Source organism: Staurois parvus, unplaced genomic scaffold, assembly GCF_062004578.1.
Source record: "Staurois parvus isolate SC_StPar_1 unplaced genomic scaffold, SC_StPar_1.0 ptg002321l, whole genome shotgun sequence".
Classification (NCBI taxonomy): Eukaryota; Metazoa; Chordata; class Amphibia; order Anura; family Ranidae; genus Staurois; species Staurois parvus.
In genome coordinates, this window is record NW_028320117.1 from 3,450 (window position 1) to 21,598 (window position 18,149).

At 41.1% G+C, this 18,149-nt stretch overlaps 1 protein-coding gene across 1 annotated transcript in view; it reads right to left on the minus strand.

The window, feature by feature from the left end:
- Positions 1-4,871: 4,871 nt before the first annotated feature.
- Positions 4,872-18,149, minus strand: part of LOC149431257 (microtubule cross-linking factor 2-like) — a gene marked incomplete at both ends in the record, with an annotated part of 52,476 nt that continues 39,198 nt past the window's right edge. Inside the window, 2 exons of the mRNA XM_089665747.1 lie at positions 4,872-5,024; positions 6,452-6,556. Of these exons, the coding sequence (XP_089521873.1) occupies positions 4,872-5,024; positions 6,452-6,556 (258 nt within the window). The remainder of the gene's footprint in view (positions 5,025-6,451; positions 6,557-18,149) is intronic.

The following is an 18,149-nucleotide window of genomic DNA, read 5'->3' on the forward strand; positions in this document are numbered from 1 at the left end:
ACACATACACATACACACACACACACATATATATATATATATATATACACACACACACACATATATATACACACACAATTTTAGTTTTTTGCAGGTTTTTTTTTTTTTACCAAAACATATTCAAGCTATAGTTCTATAGTGAATATGGGCTGAAGTACACACTCCCAGGTTTAATTTGAGGGTATGTACATCCAAATTGGAGGAGGAGTTTAGGAATTACAGCTCTTAAGAGTAGCCACCTCCTCCCCTTTTTCAAGGAACCAAAAATAATTGGACAATTGAATCCAAAGCGGTTTCATGAAGGTATGCCCCCTCCCACTACTTGTAAAAGCAATCCAGCAGCTAGTTAGCTGCTAGGATTGCCATTACAAGAAAGCAGACCACTGGCTCTAAAAAACGATGCAGGATAATGCCTTCAATCCCGGTATAACCACTTCAAGTCCAGCAACTTACCGGTACGTCGCTGCTTGTCAACTGGTAAATCTCTATGAGCCTTTCAGTAATTCCATGTAGAAGAGGCTACTCTGAACCTTTTGGCAGTGTGAAGTTTTGGACTGGCGTTTGCACAAGTCTGCATGGATGCATTTGCTTTTATTTTCGGAGTTAAAGTTTGCTGACCTCTGGTCTGTGTGCTGCCTGTCACTCCAGCAGTACTCATCATGCCTCTCCCCACTGAATGAATGGCTATCATCTTCCTAACTCTTTCATTGCTTGGGCAGATATCAGGTTTCCGGGCCTCTCCTACTTGTGGAATGAATATCAGGATTTCCAACCACATCTATGACGAACATAATGACTGCAGCTCAAGTATGTGTCACACGGCACCACAAGAGTGTAGAAGTGGCTCAATAAGCGGTTAGATGGGCAGCTCTAGCAACTGCGTGCCATGTCACATTTCTGAACGGGACATCACACAGGGCGGGTGCCAATTTGCATAAAAATGCAGAATTGCTACAAGCTACTTGGGTAGATATACAGTATACTCTCCGTCCCATAAGGAAACTTATTTTTTAATACACGGACATTAAAGCAGTATTACACCCAAAAGAAAACATTATATGGCAGCTTACTAATTCTTAGATGTGATGGCTGCATTGTTTTCTTTTTAGGCTTTCTTCTATCTTCATCTGGTGCTCTAGCCAGCAAGTGTTTTTCAAAAGCACAAGCTCTCCAGCAGAATGTAGCAGTTTACATGGATGGGACAAACCATTTAACACTGGCAGGGGTGTTTATAATGCGCAGTCATTATTTATTCATGTAAGGTTAGAAAAAAAATAAAAAAAAGCTTGCTGTAACGGATTATAAAGTCTGAGCCGGACTTTGGCTTCAATTTGTTAGTATAGTTAAATCTGCTAATACATTTAACACTACTCCCTTTCCCCCCAGACTGACAATGCTGCTGTCTGCTGTGCCTCTTGTATTCCTTCAGCCAGAGTGGTGTCTCACTAATACTGGAGGTGTGTTACTGGCTAGATCAAGCCAATCAAAAGAAAACTTAACGTAGCCACCACATCTAAAGGATTGCCAATGCTGCAATATAATATATTTTTAGTTTGGTTAATACCACTTTAACACATGTTTACAAGCTATAAATGTCATGAGAATCGTAAAGACAGAGCTGCTGCTGGGGAGGACATGAACAACCCTAATCAGAGTCACATGTCCACAATGGGTGGGTTAACTGTTTGTTTTGTCTAGGGTGAACACAGAACCTATACTCACCCAATCCTGCAATCCTCTGCAAAACAGCGCTCCCCCACTTCCAGCGGTGGACTGTTCTTGCCATCCTTATGTCCAGAGCAGGTCAATGGGCATGATGACGTCAGAAACAGGTCCACCGAACTAGACTAATAGACCACCGGGAGAGGGGTCAAGAGTGGTAGGGACCAGTCCTGTGCTCTTCTACCCCCTAGACAAAAAAAATAAGCAGTTAACCCATGAGGCAGTGCAGGCACAGTCCCACTGCAAGGGAAAAATAATTCCCAGACTTCTGCTTCAAAGTGGACCTTCATCCTCTTTCTCCCGTTTCATGAACACATTTAGAAACTTCTTTATTCTCTCAAAGATCTGTTGTTCTGGTCCAGGCCCCATCTTCTGGTTTTCACACCTAGGATGTTGTCGCCCTCTTTTACTGAAGCCTCCTGGGATACTCTGGTCTGCCAGCCAAGGAGACTTTGGGGGCAATGCCCACACACATGCGCAGAGGTGCATCATCAGGGGGCTGGGTGCAAGAAACCAGAAGAGAAAGCAGGTACTGTGATGACAGTATTGAAGATGGGGGCATGGGACCTGGAGAGGCAGGTGACACCAGACCAACAGCCAAAGTAAAAGAAGGAGAAAGGGGAAAAAAAAAAAAAAAAAACTTCAAGGGGGTGAAGTCCCTTTAAAAAACAGAATTTTCTTTGGGCCCATATTACCAGAAGTTTGCGGTTTTGTTATTTGATTTGCTACAAATTCATAACCTGCCAGATTTTTTTTTTTTTTTTTTTTTTTTTAAACGTGCCATTGTACATGAAATGTACACACACACACTCCATTTATTTGTACATTGAGTCTGAGATACCAATTTAGGCCCTGCTCCACCTTTTCTGCATCTGGCCTGCATTATTTACAGCAGGGGATGAGCAATCCCAAACTGTATATAAACTATGCAAAGCATGTGCAGGGAGGTCTAGCTGTACATGGGGGGGGGGGGGGGGACGACGACGACAAAGGAATGAATGTAGTAATCACAGACTGAAGGCCTCCTAGAAGAACGGCCAGTCAATCACTGCTCTCCAAGCCTGCTGTCAGCTGTACAGAGCTGAGCGGCTACTTATAGGACATGAATGGAGGTTTCACTTCAGCTTTTTCTGGAGGAAACTGCCATTTCAGACCCAGGGAGAGCACGTGGTGAACCCATTACCTTGTTAACTGTCAGCAAAGAAAATATTTAAAATGAGTTTAGGGCAAGGAGGAGTAGAAATTGGATTTAGGACACAGAAGTCACACAGGCATTGGGGTGGTAGGGGGATCAGTGTGAATTAAGGGAGACTTTTGGCTGTATTTCTCCTGTGGATCACGAGTGCAGTTCGTTCTGCAGTCCTCTGACCCCTTTTCAGCTGACAACGGGCTGAAGCCTGCTGTTGGCTGACATCACTCATACTGGGGAAAGAGCCTGACTAACGACTACTGTGCTATAGCTGAAGGACGGCTACAACGTGGTTGTGTAGTTCTGGGAGGACGTCCAGAACTCGCCCCCAGTACCGCCGGTGATCGTTGTGTCCTATAGACACAACTGATCACGTGATATGGTAAACAGCCAATCACAGTGGCCTTTTACCACATGATCAGCTGTGTCCAATGACACAGCAGATCGTCGGGTAAATACAGTTGCTGATTATCAGTTGCACTTTCCTCGCGCTGTCAAAGCATGAGGAAAGTACTGCTTATAACCAGCAATGGTCAGAGAAGTGCTTGGCACTGATTATCAGTACCCAGCAGGGCCACCCACCTGTGCCGCCTCATCAGGGCAGCCTATCCGCGCCGCCCCATCAGGGCAGCCTATCCGCGCCGCCCCATCAGGGCAGCCTATCCGCGCCGCCCCATCAGGGCTGCCTATCCGTGCCGCCCCATCAGGGCTGCCTATCAGTGCAGTCTCATCAACACACATCAGTGAAAGAGAAAAATCACCTGTTTGCTAAATTTTACAATCGAAACAAGGAAAAACGTTTTTTTCCAATTTTTTGCTCTTTTTTTGTTTATAGCGTAAAAAAATTAAAAAAAAAAAAAAAAACACCCAGCGGCAAGTAAATACCACCAAAAAGAAAGCTCTATTTGTGTGAAAAAAAATGATAAAAATTTCATATGTGTTGTATGATTGCGCAATTGTTATTCAAAGTGCGGCAGCGTTGAAAGCTCAAAATTGGCCTGGGCAGTAAGGGGGTATAAGTGCCCGGTAGGCGAGGGGTTAAAGTGGGGATCCACCCTAGAGTCTGGAGGGGCACCGGGTTCAGCCTCTCAGCGAGCCACTGAGACCCTGATCCAGCCACCCCCCCTTTACAGCCATTGCTCCAGTGCAGACAGCGGTAACCAACAGTCACTACTCTCTGCTCAGCACGAGAACTCAGTGATCAGTGGTCATGTGATCGCCGAGTTCTCACACTTAGAGCTGGCGGGGGACTGATGCTGCATCCACCTAAGTAAGTATAGTTTGGGGGAAAAAACAAACAAACAAACCCCATACTTCTCTTAACTTCATTACAATGTCCAACAGATAATCACTGCAGGGAGGCTGAAGTTCTTGTGCTGAGAGAGCTCCCAGCACACAAGGACTGGGCTGACAAAGACAGCTCTGGGTCCAGGTCAAAGATCCTTTGCCGGTGGGACCGGCTTCCGATCATGTGACCACTGTGGCAGTTTGCCATTGGCTCTCAATGGGGAAGGGGGGGTTCGCCCTCTGTGTCTTATAGATATTTAGTATATTCAGGAGGTGGTCAGCAATGACATTCTACTCATTTTTCTCATACTGTATAAATATCAAAACACTAGGTCGTAGATGTCATACTGGTGGCCCTCCAGCTGTTGCCAAACTACAAGTCCCATGAGGCATTGCAAGATTGACAGTTATTCTCCCAAAGGCAGAGGCGAAACTACAAGTCCCATCATGCCTCTGCCTTTGGGAGTCATGCTTGTAACAGTCAATCATGCAATGCCTCATGGGACTTGTAGTTTGGCAACAGCTGGAAGGCCACCAGTTTGACACCCCTGCTCTAGGTGATAGAGAAACTGGTTTACGTTCACGATTTCAGATCTGAAATATGAAAACTGGAACAGTTTTGTCGATTGGCCCCGCTGAGTCATCAGTTTCAGACCATAAGGTCCAGACTAACCTTCAGCTCCGTCCTCTCCATCTCCCAGGCTGCCTTTGCTCTTGCAAACTGCTGCTGAAGTTCGTTCATTCCTCTCCTTTCTTCCTGTAACTCGTTACAAAGGTCTTTGAGAATTCTCTTAACGTCAGTAAGGGATTTGATGGACTCGATGGTCTGCAAGGTGTAAAAAGAAGACGAGAGGATAAAAGACATAAACAACAATCTACGCGTCTGAGATGGACATTACAAACCTCCACCACAACATAGCCTATATTTTTGGGAGTCTGGTGTTAACGCCTCACCAAATAAACACATAACAGATTTTAAAATCAACGTGACAGGTGCACTTTAACCACCGGAAGATTTACCCCCCCCTTCCTGACCAGGCCATTTTTGGCGATACGGAGCTGCGTCAAGTCAAGTGCACGGTCATGCAACGATGTACATAAATGCGAGTTTTCATTTTTTTTGCGCTATGAAACAAATTATATATATATATATATATATATATATATATAAATAAATAAAATTTGACTTTTTGCTGTACAACATATCCAATAAAAAAAAGAATTCTTCATCAATTTAGGCTAAAATGTAATCTGAAGATTTTAACAAAATATATTTTTAAAAACATAATTTTTTTAAAAATATATCCTTCAGATTTTTTTTTAACTTATATTTAAAAAAAATATGATAATGACTTTTTTTTATATTTGCAAATGCATTCCAAAAATGTAGAATTGTATTTTTTAAAGATATACAGTATATTTGAAAATGTATTTTTAAAACTTTTTCATATATTTTGTAATAAAAACGCATTTCAACATGGTTAGGGTGTAATTAATATTTTTTCAAAATTTTCAGGTTTTTATTGGTTCATAGTGCAATAAATGAAAACTTGCAGAGGAGATCAAATACCACCAAAAGAAAGCTCTACTTTTTTTTTTACTTCCTCTGGATCAACTGTGGGTGTAGGATTACAATATATATATATATATATATATATATATATATATATAAATAATATGGCCAAAACTGTAGAATTTCAATATATTTGGGAAGAATATTTTTAAAATACATTTTAAATATATTTTTCTTCCATATGGGATGCCAGAACACACCAGTCAGCGCACGCAGCCATTGGCTATCAACACTGATCAGATGCTGGTTTTCCAGCATGCCCGTTCAGCTACCTTGTGTTGAACTGCCGGCTGTATACACAAGCCGGTTTCTCTTGAACTGGCCAGTACCAGCCATTATTTGTCCCTTGTGTACGGGTCCTAAGAGGTTATTTCCACAAGACCATACAAAAGGGCAACCTGCGCCTGTCAGAACCATAATTTTTGGCCACTAGATTTCTTTTTTTTTTTCCTCTTTGTGTATTGAAATTTAACCAGTTGCAAGATAAAATAAACAATAAACAACAATTACATGTCAAAACATAACCTAAGTAATGGGAACAGAAACCTATTCTAGCAGGTAAAACCTGAACAAAACAGAAGTCTTTTTTTCCCATAATATTGAACAATGCATCATAAGTAATGAGGATAATTCATCACTTTCAGGTTTTAAATAAACATGAAGAAATGTTTGACATTCACCGTGTTCTGCGGCCAACTTTCTCCGTCGCAGGCTTTGTACTCCGAACACGGAAGGTTTAACTCCTCCTCCTCTATCAGCATGTAGAGTTCCTTCACACTGTTTACCTAATAAAAAAGATGTAATACATTCGTTGTGAATACAGCTTTAAACAGTGCTACTGCGAGGTATTACGGCACGCTATTTTATTTATACAAATCAATGAAAAACGGAATAAAAATTTTACGAATGCAAAAAAGCTAAAAAAAAAAAAAACTTCAAAAATTGTTATTCAGTACATTTCTGCAATACATGTACATGTTCCCATGTTGGGTCCATAAAAACGTGCTGCAAGTACAGAAAAGAATACCCGTTAATCTGCAAGAAATCCAGTGAGGCCCAAATTTCTTGTACTGAGCCGACAACACACTGCTTTTGCTGCACTGAAATCCCAGCAGTGTTTCAGGGCCCAGTGGCAGCAAAATACACCTTCCTCTGTGGAGACAAAAACACTTGCACCCGGCCCTGTCTGTACTACAAATAAAAAAAAAAAAAAAAAAAAAGTTTGTTTTTTTGTGGTGTTTGGATGTGTTCCAGCTCATTTCTGTGCAGAAATTATTGCAGCGGTGACTGACATTTTCTTTCATGCGAAACCTCAAAGTATGGTGTACCGGGTCCATATGAGTATCGGGAAACCGCTTTGCATGCATTTTTCATGATTATTATTATACAGGATTTATATGGCGCCAACGGTTTGCTCAGAGCTGTACATTATAGTGAGAGACAATACAGTAACAATACAGTTCAATACAAGAGGTATTTGAGGGCCCTGCTCCTTGGAGCTTACAATCTAGGAGGGAGGGGTGAATGGTACAGTAGGTAGTCACTGTGGGGGATGGAGTGGTTGGAAGACTAGAGGATTCCAGAATTAGCAAAGGGCGTGATAGGCTTCCCTGAAGAGAAATGTTTTCAGTGATTGCCGAAAGGCAAGTAGAGTAGGTGATAATCTGATAGATTGGGGTAGGGAGTTCCAGAGGATGGGTGATGCCCTGGAGAAGTCTTGGAGACTAGCATGGGAGGAGGAGATTAGAGAGTAAGAGGTCTTGCGGGGATAGGAGTGTACGGTTTGGGTGATATTTAGAGATAAGATCGGTTATGTAAATTGTGGATGGCTTTATATGTCATTGTTAGAGTTTCGAATTTTATCCGTTGGGCAACTGGGAGCCAGTACAGGGATTGGCAGAGAGGGGTGGAGGACTCCGAATGGAGGCCAGTGGAGGGATTGGCAGAGAGGGGTGGAGGACACCGAGTTGAGGTCAGTGGAGGGATTGGCAGAGAGGGGTGGAGGGCACCGAGTGGAGGTCAGTGGAGGGATTGGCAGAGAGGTCAATGGAGGGATTGGCAGAGAGGGGTGGCAGATACAGAACGGTTAGTGAGGTGGATGAGTCTGGCCGCAGCATTCATGATAGACTGAAGAGGGGATAGCCTGCGATGAGGTCGGCCAATGAGGAGGGAGTTACAATAGTCGAGGCGAGATATAACAAGGGAGTGAATGAGTTGCTTAGTGGTTTCCGAGGTTAGGAACGGGCGTATCTTGGAGATGTTGCGGAGGTGAAGTCTACACGATTTTGTCAGCGATTGGACCTGGAAGGACAAATTGGAGTCTAGGATTACACCTAGTACCCTGGCGTTAGGGGATGGACTGGGGATGATGAAAAAAGGCTCTGGACAGCATCTGGAAATGGAAGAGTTAAAAAAAATTTCCAAACGCAAACACTTTTAAATGCAGTTAGCTGCGTTTACAAGCTTTTGAAATGTTGATATAATCTACTCCTGAATGCAAGTTTGGTGCGTTCAAAAAACTGACTGTAAACTCAACTGCCTGTAAAGGACGATGTGTACATGGACACATAGGAGAACATTAGGGAGAGTTCAGGGGCTGCTGGAAAGCGCAGAAAAGCTCCTAAACGTGCGTTTATCATCTGCAGTGTACATGAGCCCTAAACATGAAGGGCATCTCACCATTCTCCATTTGAAACACATGCTGCCATTCTACGGCTGACATTCCCCGATTCCTGTCTGCACAGGACTGGCCTCAACTTGTTCTTTTGTCTAATTAGTTGCAGACAATATGGTGGATTTTAGATTTCTTTTCTGCAAACATCCACCGCTAATCAGAACATTGCGATGCTGCAGAGGTACCGCGACAACTCCAATTAAGAACAACATATTGTAAAGACGCAAATACGACCATCTGCTGACAGTTTTGACTGGGACTCCGCGACTACAATGCAGACTTCAAATCTCATTATTTACACATCCTAATCTTTTCCAGCAAAACAAAAAACTTTAAAAATGATGTCCTGAAGGCTGTACATGTTTTCCGTTTGCTAAAATCAGACGCAGCATTCAGCGTGTCCCAAAACTGACCTACTTCTAGAACACGAGATGGGAGGATGTCGTGGAATCTTTTTTCCTCCAAAGAGGAAGCAAACTGTAACCCACTTAACAGCCATCTTTTATTAAAGCAAACCATGATCTCCGGCCACACTATACGGAAGAATGAGGCACAGGAGCCAACTCCAGGTTTAAGCACCCCGCCCCCACCTACATATTATACACTTGCAGAGCTCAAGTAATGATATGTAGGAGTTCGTGGAGTCTAGGTCAATGTGATGAAGCACCCCAGAGCAGGGCTGCTGTTAGCAACCATGGGGCCCCCATACAGCCAACCTGACACCCAACCCCCTGAAAAAAAGAAAAAAAAAACACCACAGTTGACTATGCTTCAGTTATGAATGAACACAGTTAGTGATCGGTACTGTTCACACATTGTGTTCATTCAGAAAAGAAAGGGGCTGGTAAATGTGACATTTACTGGACCCTTCCCACACTCTCCATCCGGAAAGATCCTATTGTGTGCTTGTAGCTGCTGGTGGAAAGGAGTAAAGGAAAACTGGTGGCATTGTGGGGGTGGGGGTACACAGGGGAGCCTGGGTTATAGGGGGAAATGAATGGTGCACTGGGAGGGTGATGGGTGCAAATTTGATCCCATGTATGGTTAGCTCTACAGCAGCTGAAAGGAGAAGACGCCAGCTTTCAGCTGCTGCAGAGAGCCATACAGGGGATCAGTTCCAGTAAATGCCTCCCTCGTTGTGCCAATCACCCTCCCTGCCCACATCTCATTCACCCAGCTGCCTGGACCCCCCTGCTGGCCTGGGCCCTGTACAGAAGAACTGGTGGTACCCACTTATCCACGGCCCTGCCCAAGGGGGTGTGCCCATGATGGCCTAAGGCCCAAAGAAGTGGTATGGAGAGAGGCTGCTCCTTTTATTTATTTTTTTAAAACAAGCTAGGCACCATGGAGGAACTACACTGTATCCGAGCACCATGGAGGAACTACGCACTGTATCCGAGCACCATGGAGGAACTACGCACTGTATCCGAGCACCATGGAGGAACTACGCACTGTATCCGAGCACCATGGAGGAACTACGCACTGTATCCGAGCACCATGGAGGAACTACGCACTGTATCCGAGCACCATGGAGGAACTACGCACTGTATCCGAGCACCATGGAGGAACTACGCACTGTATCCGAGCACCATGGAGGAACTACGCACTGTATCCGAGCACCATGGAGGAACTACGCACTGTATCCGAGCACCATGGAGGAACTACGCACTGTATCCGAGCACCATGGAGGAACTACGCACTGTATCCGAGCACCATGGAGGAACTACGCACTGTATCCGAGCACCATGGAGGAACTACGCACTGTATCCGAGCACCATGGAGGAACTACGCACTGTATCCGAGCACCATGGAGGAACTACGCACTGTATCCGAGCACCATGGAGGAACTACGCACTGTATCCGAGCACCATGGAGGAACTACACACTGTATCCGAGCACCATGGAGGAACTACACACTGTATCCGAGCACCATGGAGGAACTACACACTGTATCCGAGCACCATGGAGGAACTACACACTGTATCCGAGCACCATGGAGGAACTACACACTGTATCCGAGCACCATGGAGGAACTACACACTGTATCCGAGCACCACAAAAAACTAATTCATTTTTTATATTCAAAGCAAACTCCCCCATCCATCCATGTCTCCATGCTTTATTTTGATGACAAATCACTTTGAAAATAACTTTGTATACAAGTTTTGGGCACATTTTAGACATTTTACCAAGGCGCCCCAGAAGAAACCTCAAGGCGCCCCGGTTGAGAAAGGCTGCTTTAAACACCAGGCAGCACAGTGGCTAAATGGTTAGCACTTCTGCCTGGCAGTACTCGGGTCGTTGGTTCGAATCCCAACCACAGCACCACCTGCCTGGAGTTTGCATGTTCTCCCTGTGCCTGCGTGGGTTTCCTCCAGGTACTCCAAGTTTCCTCCCACACTCCAAAGATATGCTGCTAGATTAATTGGCTCCTGTCTAAATTGGCCCAAGTATGTGTATGTATGAATGTGAGTTAGGGACCTTAGATTGTACGCTCCTTGAGGGTTAGGAACTGATGTGAATGTACAATAAATATGTAAAGCGTGGCATAAATTGATGGCGCTATATAAGTACCTGTAATAAATAAATAAAATAACACTGCTTTGTGTTAAAAAAAAAAAAAGCAAATAAAATCCTCCTCTGTGCTTATTCCCATGACATGCATCTCTGGCAGCACAGTGGCTAAATGGTTAGCACTTCCGTCTGGCAGTACTAGGGTCGTTGGTTCAAATCCCAACCACGGCATCACCTGCCTGGAGTTTGCATGTTCTCCCTATACCTGCGTGGGTTTCCTCCGGGTACTCCGGTTTCCTCCCACACTCCAAAGACATGCTGGTAGGTGAATTGGCTCCTGTCTAAATTGTCCCTAGTATGTGTATGTATGAATGTGAGTTAGGGACCTTAGATTGTACACCCCTTGAGGGTTAGGGACCTTAGATTGTACGCCCCTTGAGGGTTAGGGACCTTAGATTGTACGCCCCTTGAGGGTTAGGGACCTTAGATTGTACGCCCCTTGAGGGTTAGGGACCTTAGATTGTACGCCCCTTGAGGGTTAGGGACCTTAGATTGTACGCCCCTTGAGGGTTAGGGACCTTAGATTGTACGCCCCTTGAGGGTTAGGGACCTTAGATTGTACGCCCCTTGAGGGTTAGGGACCTTAGATTGTACGCCCCTTGAGGGTTAGGGACTGATGTGAATGTACAATATATATGTAAAGTGCTGCGTAAATTGACGGCGATATATAAGTACATGAAATAAATAAATCTCAGATCCTGAAAGCATAAACCCTCCTGATGGGTTAATATGCAAGCTTCATTCATGGGGGGGGGGTAACTGACCTTTTAACCCTTTCACCCTGCCGCTTGTCTCTGAACTGGTTTATATGGCATATGTCGCCTTCCTGTAATTCTCTGAGCATCAGATAATCAGCTCGATCCAGCTCTGTGTCTCCTATAATCCACATTAGTCTAATAAAATCCTGGCCGGGTACTCGGTGGGAAGATGGGGTTAGTCACATGTAAAGCTTCATCCATAACAGCTGCTGTCAGGACCAGGAACACAAGGCCTCGGGGCGGACTCCTAATGCCAAGCCAATGGCTCCCTACTGAGTGCTGCCAAAAAGCCTCATGTTACCAATTCACGCCAATGTATAAGAAGAGGAAAGGATGGGGCTGTGTGTGATCAATCATGTGACAAATACTAGCCTCTAGCAACGGGAGAACAATGTAAAGTACAGGAGAACGGCTTAACTGCAAAAAAATTATCCGGACCAATAAAGGGCGCTCTGCACAATGGCTGTCATAGTTGCACGTATCAGCCGGTATTACAATGGGATGTTGTGATTACTCAGCTATTTAGGCGAGACAATATCCATTTGCTGCATAATTCTTCAAAGACACATAAGCTTCCTAATTGGCTTGCTTAAGATCAATTAGAGATCCGACTCACTAACATGACAGCGGAACCGGTGACTGGCTTAGATACGGCATTTAATTACATACAGAAGATTCAAAACAATCGGCTAAGTGAAGTCTAGGTTGCAGCTTTGAAATAATGGTTTTGTAAATTCTGATTTAACAATTAAAAAAAAAAAAAAAAAAAAAAAAAAAATCACAGATCATCTCGGTTACATCTTCTTCTGAAATCTACAAGTTATATATATTTTTACGGCTCTCCTAAAAGGATAAGTTAACCTTTAAAAATAAATAAAAATGCACTTTTTTTTTGTAACCTGCAAAAAAAATAAAGGAAGGTGCCAGCGATCAGCAGATCGTGGGTGCTATGCAGGACTCCTGCAGACTGTCGGTTTAATCAGTGGTAGGCACCATCAGATGGCATGCAATCAGCGACATCTAAATGAACCCCCAGCAACCCTCAGGAGGAACCCTCGGTGGAGAATGTCTACCCTAATATAATCTACTTCAGTTGCCTCCATATGTGTGCTGCATGCAGTAGGTGCAGATAACACAGGGAGCACAGGGAGTCTCCTTCTGCTCTTTCAGTATCCAGTCAACAGGATGGGGGTATAGAGAGGCTACCATTGCGTTCCTTTGCTGTGTATGCTGCCATCCACCCGAATGTCCTGTGTGATGGAGCTGTATAAAATCTCACAACTGGATACACAATAAAAAATCTTTGCAGGCAACACGGCTCCCATAGAACGCTCATCTGCCACATAATCGATTCTTACGTTTTCATAATTTACCTAGAATGACCAATTGCCAATGATAATGCACAATTTTACTAGGTGGGTAAGAGCATTTTTTGCACATAAAAATATGAAGAGACGGGAATGCTAACAATGGTTCCTGCAAATCCCCATACCGCCATTTTTTTTTAGTTTTATACTGTGTCACCAAATCTTGTCTCCAAATATCACCCAAACCGTCCTCTCCGCTCCTCCCACGACCTCCTACTCTCTCACTCCCTTGTCTCCTCCCATGCTCGTCTCCAGGACTTCTCCAGAGCCTCCCCATCCTCTGGAACTCTACCCAAATCTATCCGACTATCGCCTACTCTGCCCACTTTTATGTGATCTCTGAAAACCTTCTTCAGGGAGCCCAACCTGCCTTCAGCTAATAACGGAATCATCTATTTCTCCTACCAGTCCATCCCCCACAGTTGTTACCTTTTGTACCACTAGCCCTTTCCTCTTAGATTGTAAGCTCCCAGGATCAGGGCCCTCCTATCCCTCTTATATTGAACTGTATTGTCTCCCGTTATATTGTAAATCGCTGAGCAAACTGTTGGCGCCATAAATCCTGTATAATAATAATAACTAGACAATCTACAATTTCTGGGGAAATTGTGTAAAGTGTTCTTGCCGCAACCTTTACCAAATGATTGATGAAATGTAAGCAGTGCACATTGCAAGCCTGATAGTGAGAAATGCATTTCAGCTTGTATTTTGAAGCTCACAGTCCAGCCTGGTGAGTCATCTGCCTCTTGAGTGACCTTTGGTTGCTGCACCTGGAGAGGGCGGAGTAGGCTCACTGTGCTGAGACAGCTGGGTTGCTATGACAACTCACTCTGAGAGGAATGTCAGCATGCCTGTTCTAAACAGGCTTTTTAAACTTGCCAAGTTCAATTGCGTGCTAAAATTAGTATTAATTAAATATTAAAGAAAAGAAACATAGTGTCTTATCCGGGATATCAATTATTTATTTTTATTTTTATTTAAATTTTTTTTTTATTTTAATTTTATTTTAATTTTAATTTTTATTATTTTATTTTATTTTATTTTTAATTTTATTTTTATTTTTATTTTTATTTTTAATTTTATTTTTATTTTTATTTTAATTTTATTTTTATTTTTATTTTAATTTTATTTTTATTTTAATTTTTATTTTATTTTTAATTTTATTTTAATTTTAATTTTATTTTTTTTTATTTTAATTAAATTTTTATTTTATTTTTATTTTTATCCAGACTGAATAATAATACCATCTCATTTATACAGAAGGAACTGTCATTCCCACTGCAAATATTTTTTATTTATTTTAATTTTTATTTAATATTTATTTTATTTGTAATTTTTATTTTGTTTTAATTTTAATTTTTAATTTTATTTTTATTTTAATTTTATTTTATTTTTATTTTTATCCAGACTGAATAATAACACCATCTCATTTATACAGAAGGAACTGTCATTCCCACTGCAAATATTTTTTATTTTTTATTTATATTTTTCATTCATAGTTTTTGTTTTTTCACATTGATAAATTAATTTATTTTATATATTTACACAAATCATATATTTAAGTATAATTAATTGATGTAATTATTTGATTATCGGTGGTACACTTATGAATTCATTATATCACATAAGGTAGAATATATTGGAGCGCGGTACACTACTGGTATTCGTGAACATTTTTAGTGACAGCAGGGTTAGCTGAACGTTTTGATATAAGATATGTGTAGGTGGGCTTGAAAATGGCAGAGTGATGGCAGTTTACAAATCATGTTCTGATTTTTCTGATTTTTCCTTTGCACACTCTAGCTGTGCTGTGCTGCTCAATGCATTCCTATGGGAAAATTTCGCCGCAAAAACCGCGATATTTCTTGAACGATTCGGCGAAACGTTCTACAAAGTAATAGCAATCCGATCGGGATCAATGCGCACGTTTTGATATATTACTTGTCTTTGTAGTGTAAAAACTGTGGGAGGAGTTAGCGTGGCAAATATGGCTATAATAAGAATAAGAATTAGATTTCAAATATGGCAGAGAAGAGCGGTTAAAAACAAACTGCTTCAAATTGCTCACTTCACTGGCGTCTTCACAATTTCTGTGGAAATTGTGTGGTGTTCTGGCCTCCACACAACTGGAGTGGGCAGGTTAGCTTTTGTCTCTCTGCTTCCTGCTCACACAGCTGGGTTCCTATGGCAACTCCCTCCACACCAAGGGCAGAGTCATGGTTATAAACAAACTGCTCCAAGTTGCTGACATCACTGGCGATTGCCATCTTCAAACGGTTGTAGATTTAAAAGTATAAATGCTACCGTGAAAAGGCTTATATTGTGACAATCACAAGAAACAGACCTAAATTTTGATGTATAGTATGTCTCTGAAAGATAACAAATGAAGGCACAGTCGCAGTTTAAAAACGTCCCTTAAAATTTCTTGTGTCTAAAGTGGAGTTTCAATGAAAGTCAATGGGAGGAGTGAGGTGCAAACAAATGGTCATATTCTGAAAACTATCAGGAGTATGTCCTAGCCGTGAACATTTTTAGTGACAGCAGGGTTAGCTGAACGTTTTGATATAAGATATGTGTAGGTGGGCTTGAAAATGACAGAGTGATGGCAGTTTACAAATCATGTTCTGATTTTTCCTTTCACACTGCAGCTTTCTCACTCTAATGTGACTCAGCTGCCCCCTGAGTGACCTTTGCTTGCACCTGTTACCTCAGTCAGTCACAGGTGTGTGAGGAGCTGTGCTCTAAACAGGCTGTTTAAACTTGCCAAATTCACTGGCGATTGCCATCTTCAAACGCTTGTAGTTTTAAAAGTATAAATGCTACCGTGAAAAGGTTTATATTGTGACAATCACAAGAAAAAGACCTACAGTTTGATGTATAGTATGTCTCTGAAAGATAACAAATGAAGGCACAGTCGCAGTTTAAAAACGTCCCTTAAAATGTCTGGTGTCTAGAGTGGAGTTTCAATGAAAGTCAATGGGAGGGGTGATGTGCAAACAAATGGTCATATTATGAAAACTATCAGGAGTATGTCCTAGCCGTGAACATTTTTAGTGACAGCAGGGTTAGCTGAACGTTTTGATATAAGATATGTGTAGGTGGGCTTGAAAATGGCAGAGTGATGGCAGTTTACAAATCATGTTCTGATTTTTCCTTTGCACACTCTAGCTGTGCTCTGCTGCCACTCTAGATGCACCATTCATTCCTATGGGAAAATTTCGCCACAAAAACCGCGATATTTCTTGAACGATTCGGCGAAACGTTCCACAAAGTAATAGCAATCCGATCGGGAACAATCCGCACGTTTTGATATATTACTTGTCTTTGTAGTGTAAAAACTGTGGGAGGAGTTAGCGTGGCAAATTTGGCTATAATAATAAGAATAAGAACTAGACAATCTACAATTTCTGGGGAAATTGTGTAAAGTGTTCTTGCCGCAACCTTTACCAAATGATTGATGAAATGTAAGCAGTGCACATTGCAAGCCTGATAGTGAGAAATGCATTTCAGCTTGTATTTTGAAGCTCACAGTCCAGCCTGGTGAGTCATCTGCCTCTTGAGTGACCTTTGGTTGCTGCACCTGGAGAGGGCGGAGTAGGCTCACTGTGCTGAGACAGCTGGGTTGCTATGACAACTCACTCTGAGAGGAATGTCAGCATGTGTGTTCTAAACAGGCTTTTTAAACTTGCCAAGTTCAATTGCGTGCTAAAATTAGTATTAATTAAATATTAAAGAAAAGAAACATAGTGTCTTATCCGGGATATCAATTATTTATTTATTTTTTTATTTTAATTTTTTTTTATTTTAATTTAATTTTAATTTTTATTATTTTATTTTATTTTTAATTTTATTTTTATTTTATTTTAATTTTATATTTATGTTAATTTAATTTTGATTTTAATTTTTATTTTTATTTTATTTTTAATTTTATTTTAATTTTATTTTTTTTTTATTTTAATAAATTTTTATTTTATTTTTTTTTTTATCCAGACTGAATAATAATACCATCTCATTTATACAGAAGGAACTGTCATTCCCACTGCAAATATTTTTTATTTATTTTAATTTTTATTTAATTTTAATTTTATTTTAATTTTATTTTTATTTTAATTTTATGTTAATTTTAATTTTATTTTTATTTTAATTTTATTTTATTTTTAATTTTATTTTTATTTTTAATTTTATTTTAATTTTAATTTTTAATTTTATTTTTATTTTAATTTTATTTTATTTTTATTTTTATCCAGACTGAATAATAACACCATCTCATTTATACAGAAGGAACTGTCATTCCCACTGCAAATATTTTTTATTTTTTATTTATATTTTTCATTCATAGTTTTTGTTTTTTCACATTGATAAATTAATTTATTTTATATATTTACACAAATCATATATTTAAGTATAATTAATTGATGTAATTATTTGATTATCGGTGGTACACTTATGAATTCATTATATCACATAAGGTAGAATATATTGGAGCGCGGTACACTACTGGCATTCGTGAACATTTTTAGTGACAGCAGGGTTAGCTGAACGTTTTGATATAAGATATGCGTAGGTGGGCTTGAAAATGGCAGAGTGATGGCAGTTTACAAATCATGTTCTGATTTTTCTGATTTTTCCTTTGCACACTCTAGCTGTGCTGTGCTGCTCAATGCATTCCTATGGGAAAATTTCGCCGCAAAAACCGCGATATTTCTTGAACGATTCGGCGAAACGTTCTACAAAGTAATAGCAATCCGATCGGGATCAATGCGCACGTTTTGATATATTACTTGTCTTTGTAGTGTAAAAACTGTGGGAGGAGTTAGCGTGGCAAATATGGCTATAATAAGAATAAGAATTAGATTTCAAATATGGCAGAGAAGAGCGGTTAAAAACAAACTGCTTCAAATTGCTTACTTCACTGGCGTCTTCACAATTTCTGTGGAAATTGTGTGGTGTTCTGGCCTCCACACAACTGGAGTGGGCAGGTTAGCTTTTGTCTCTCTGCTTCCTG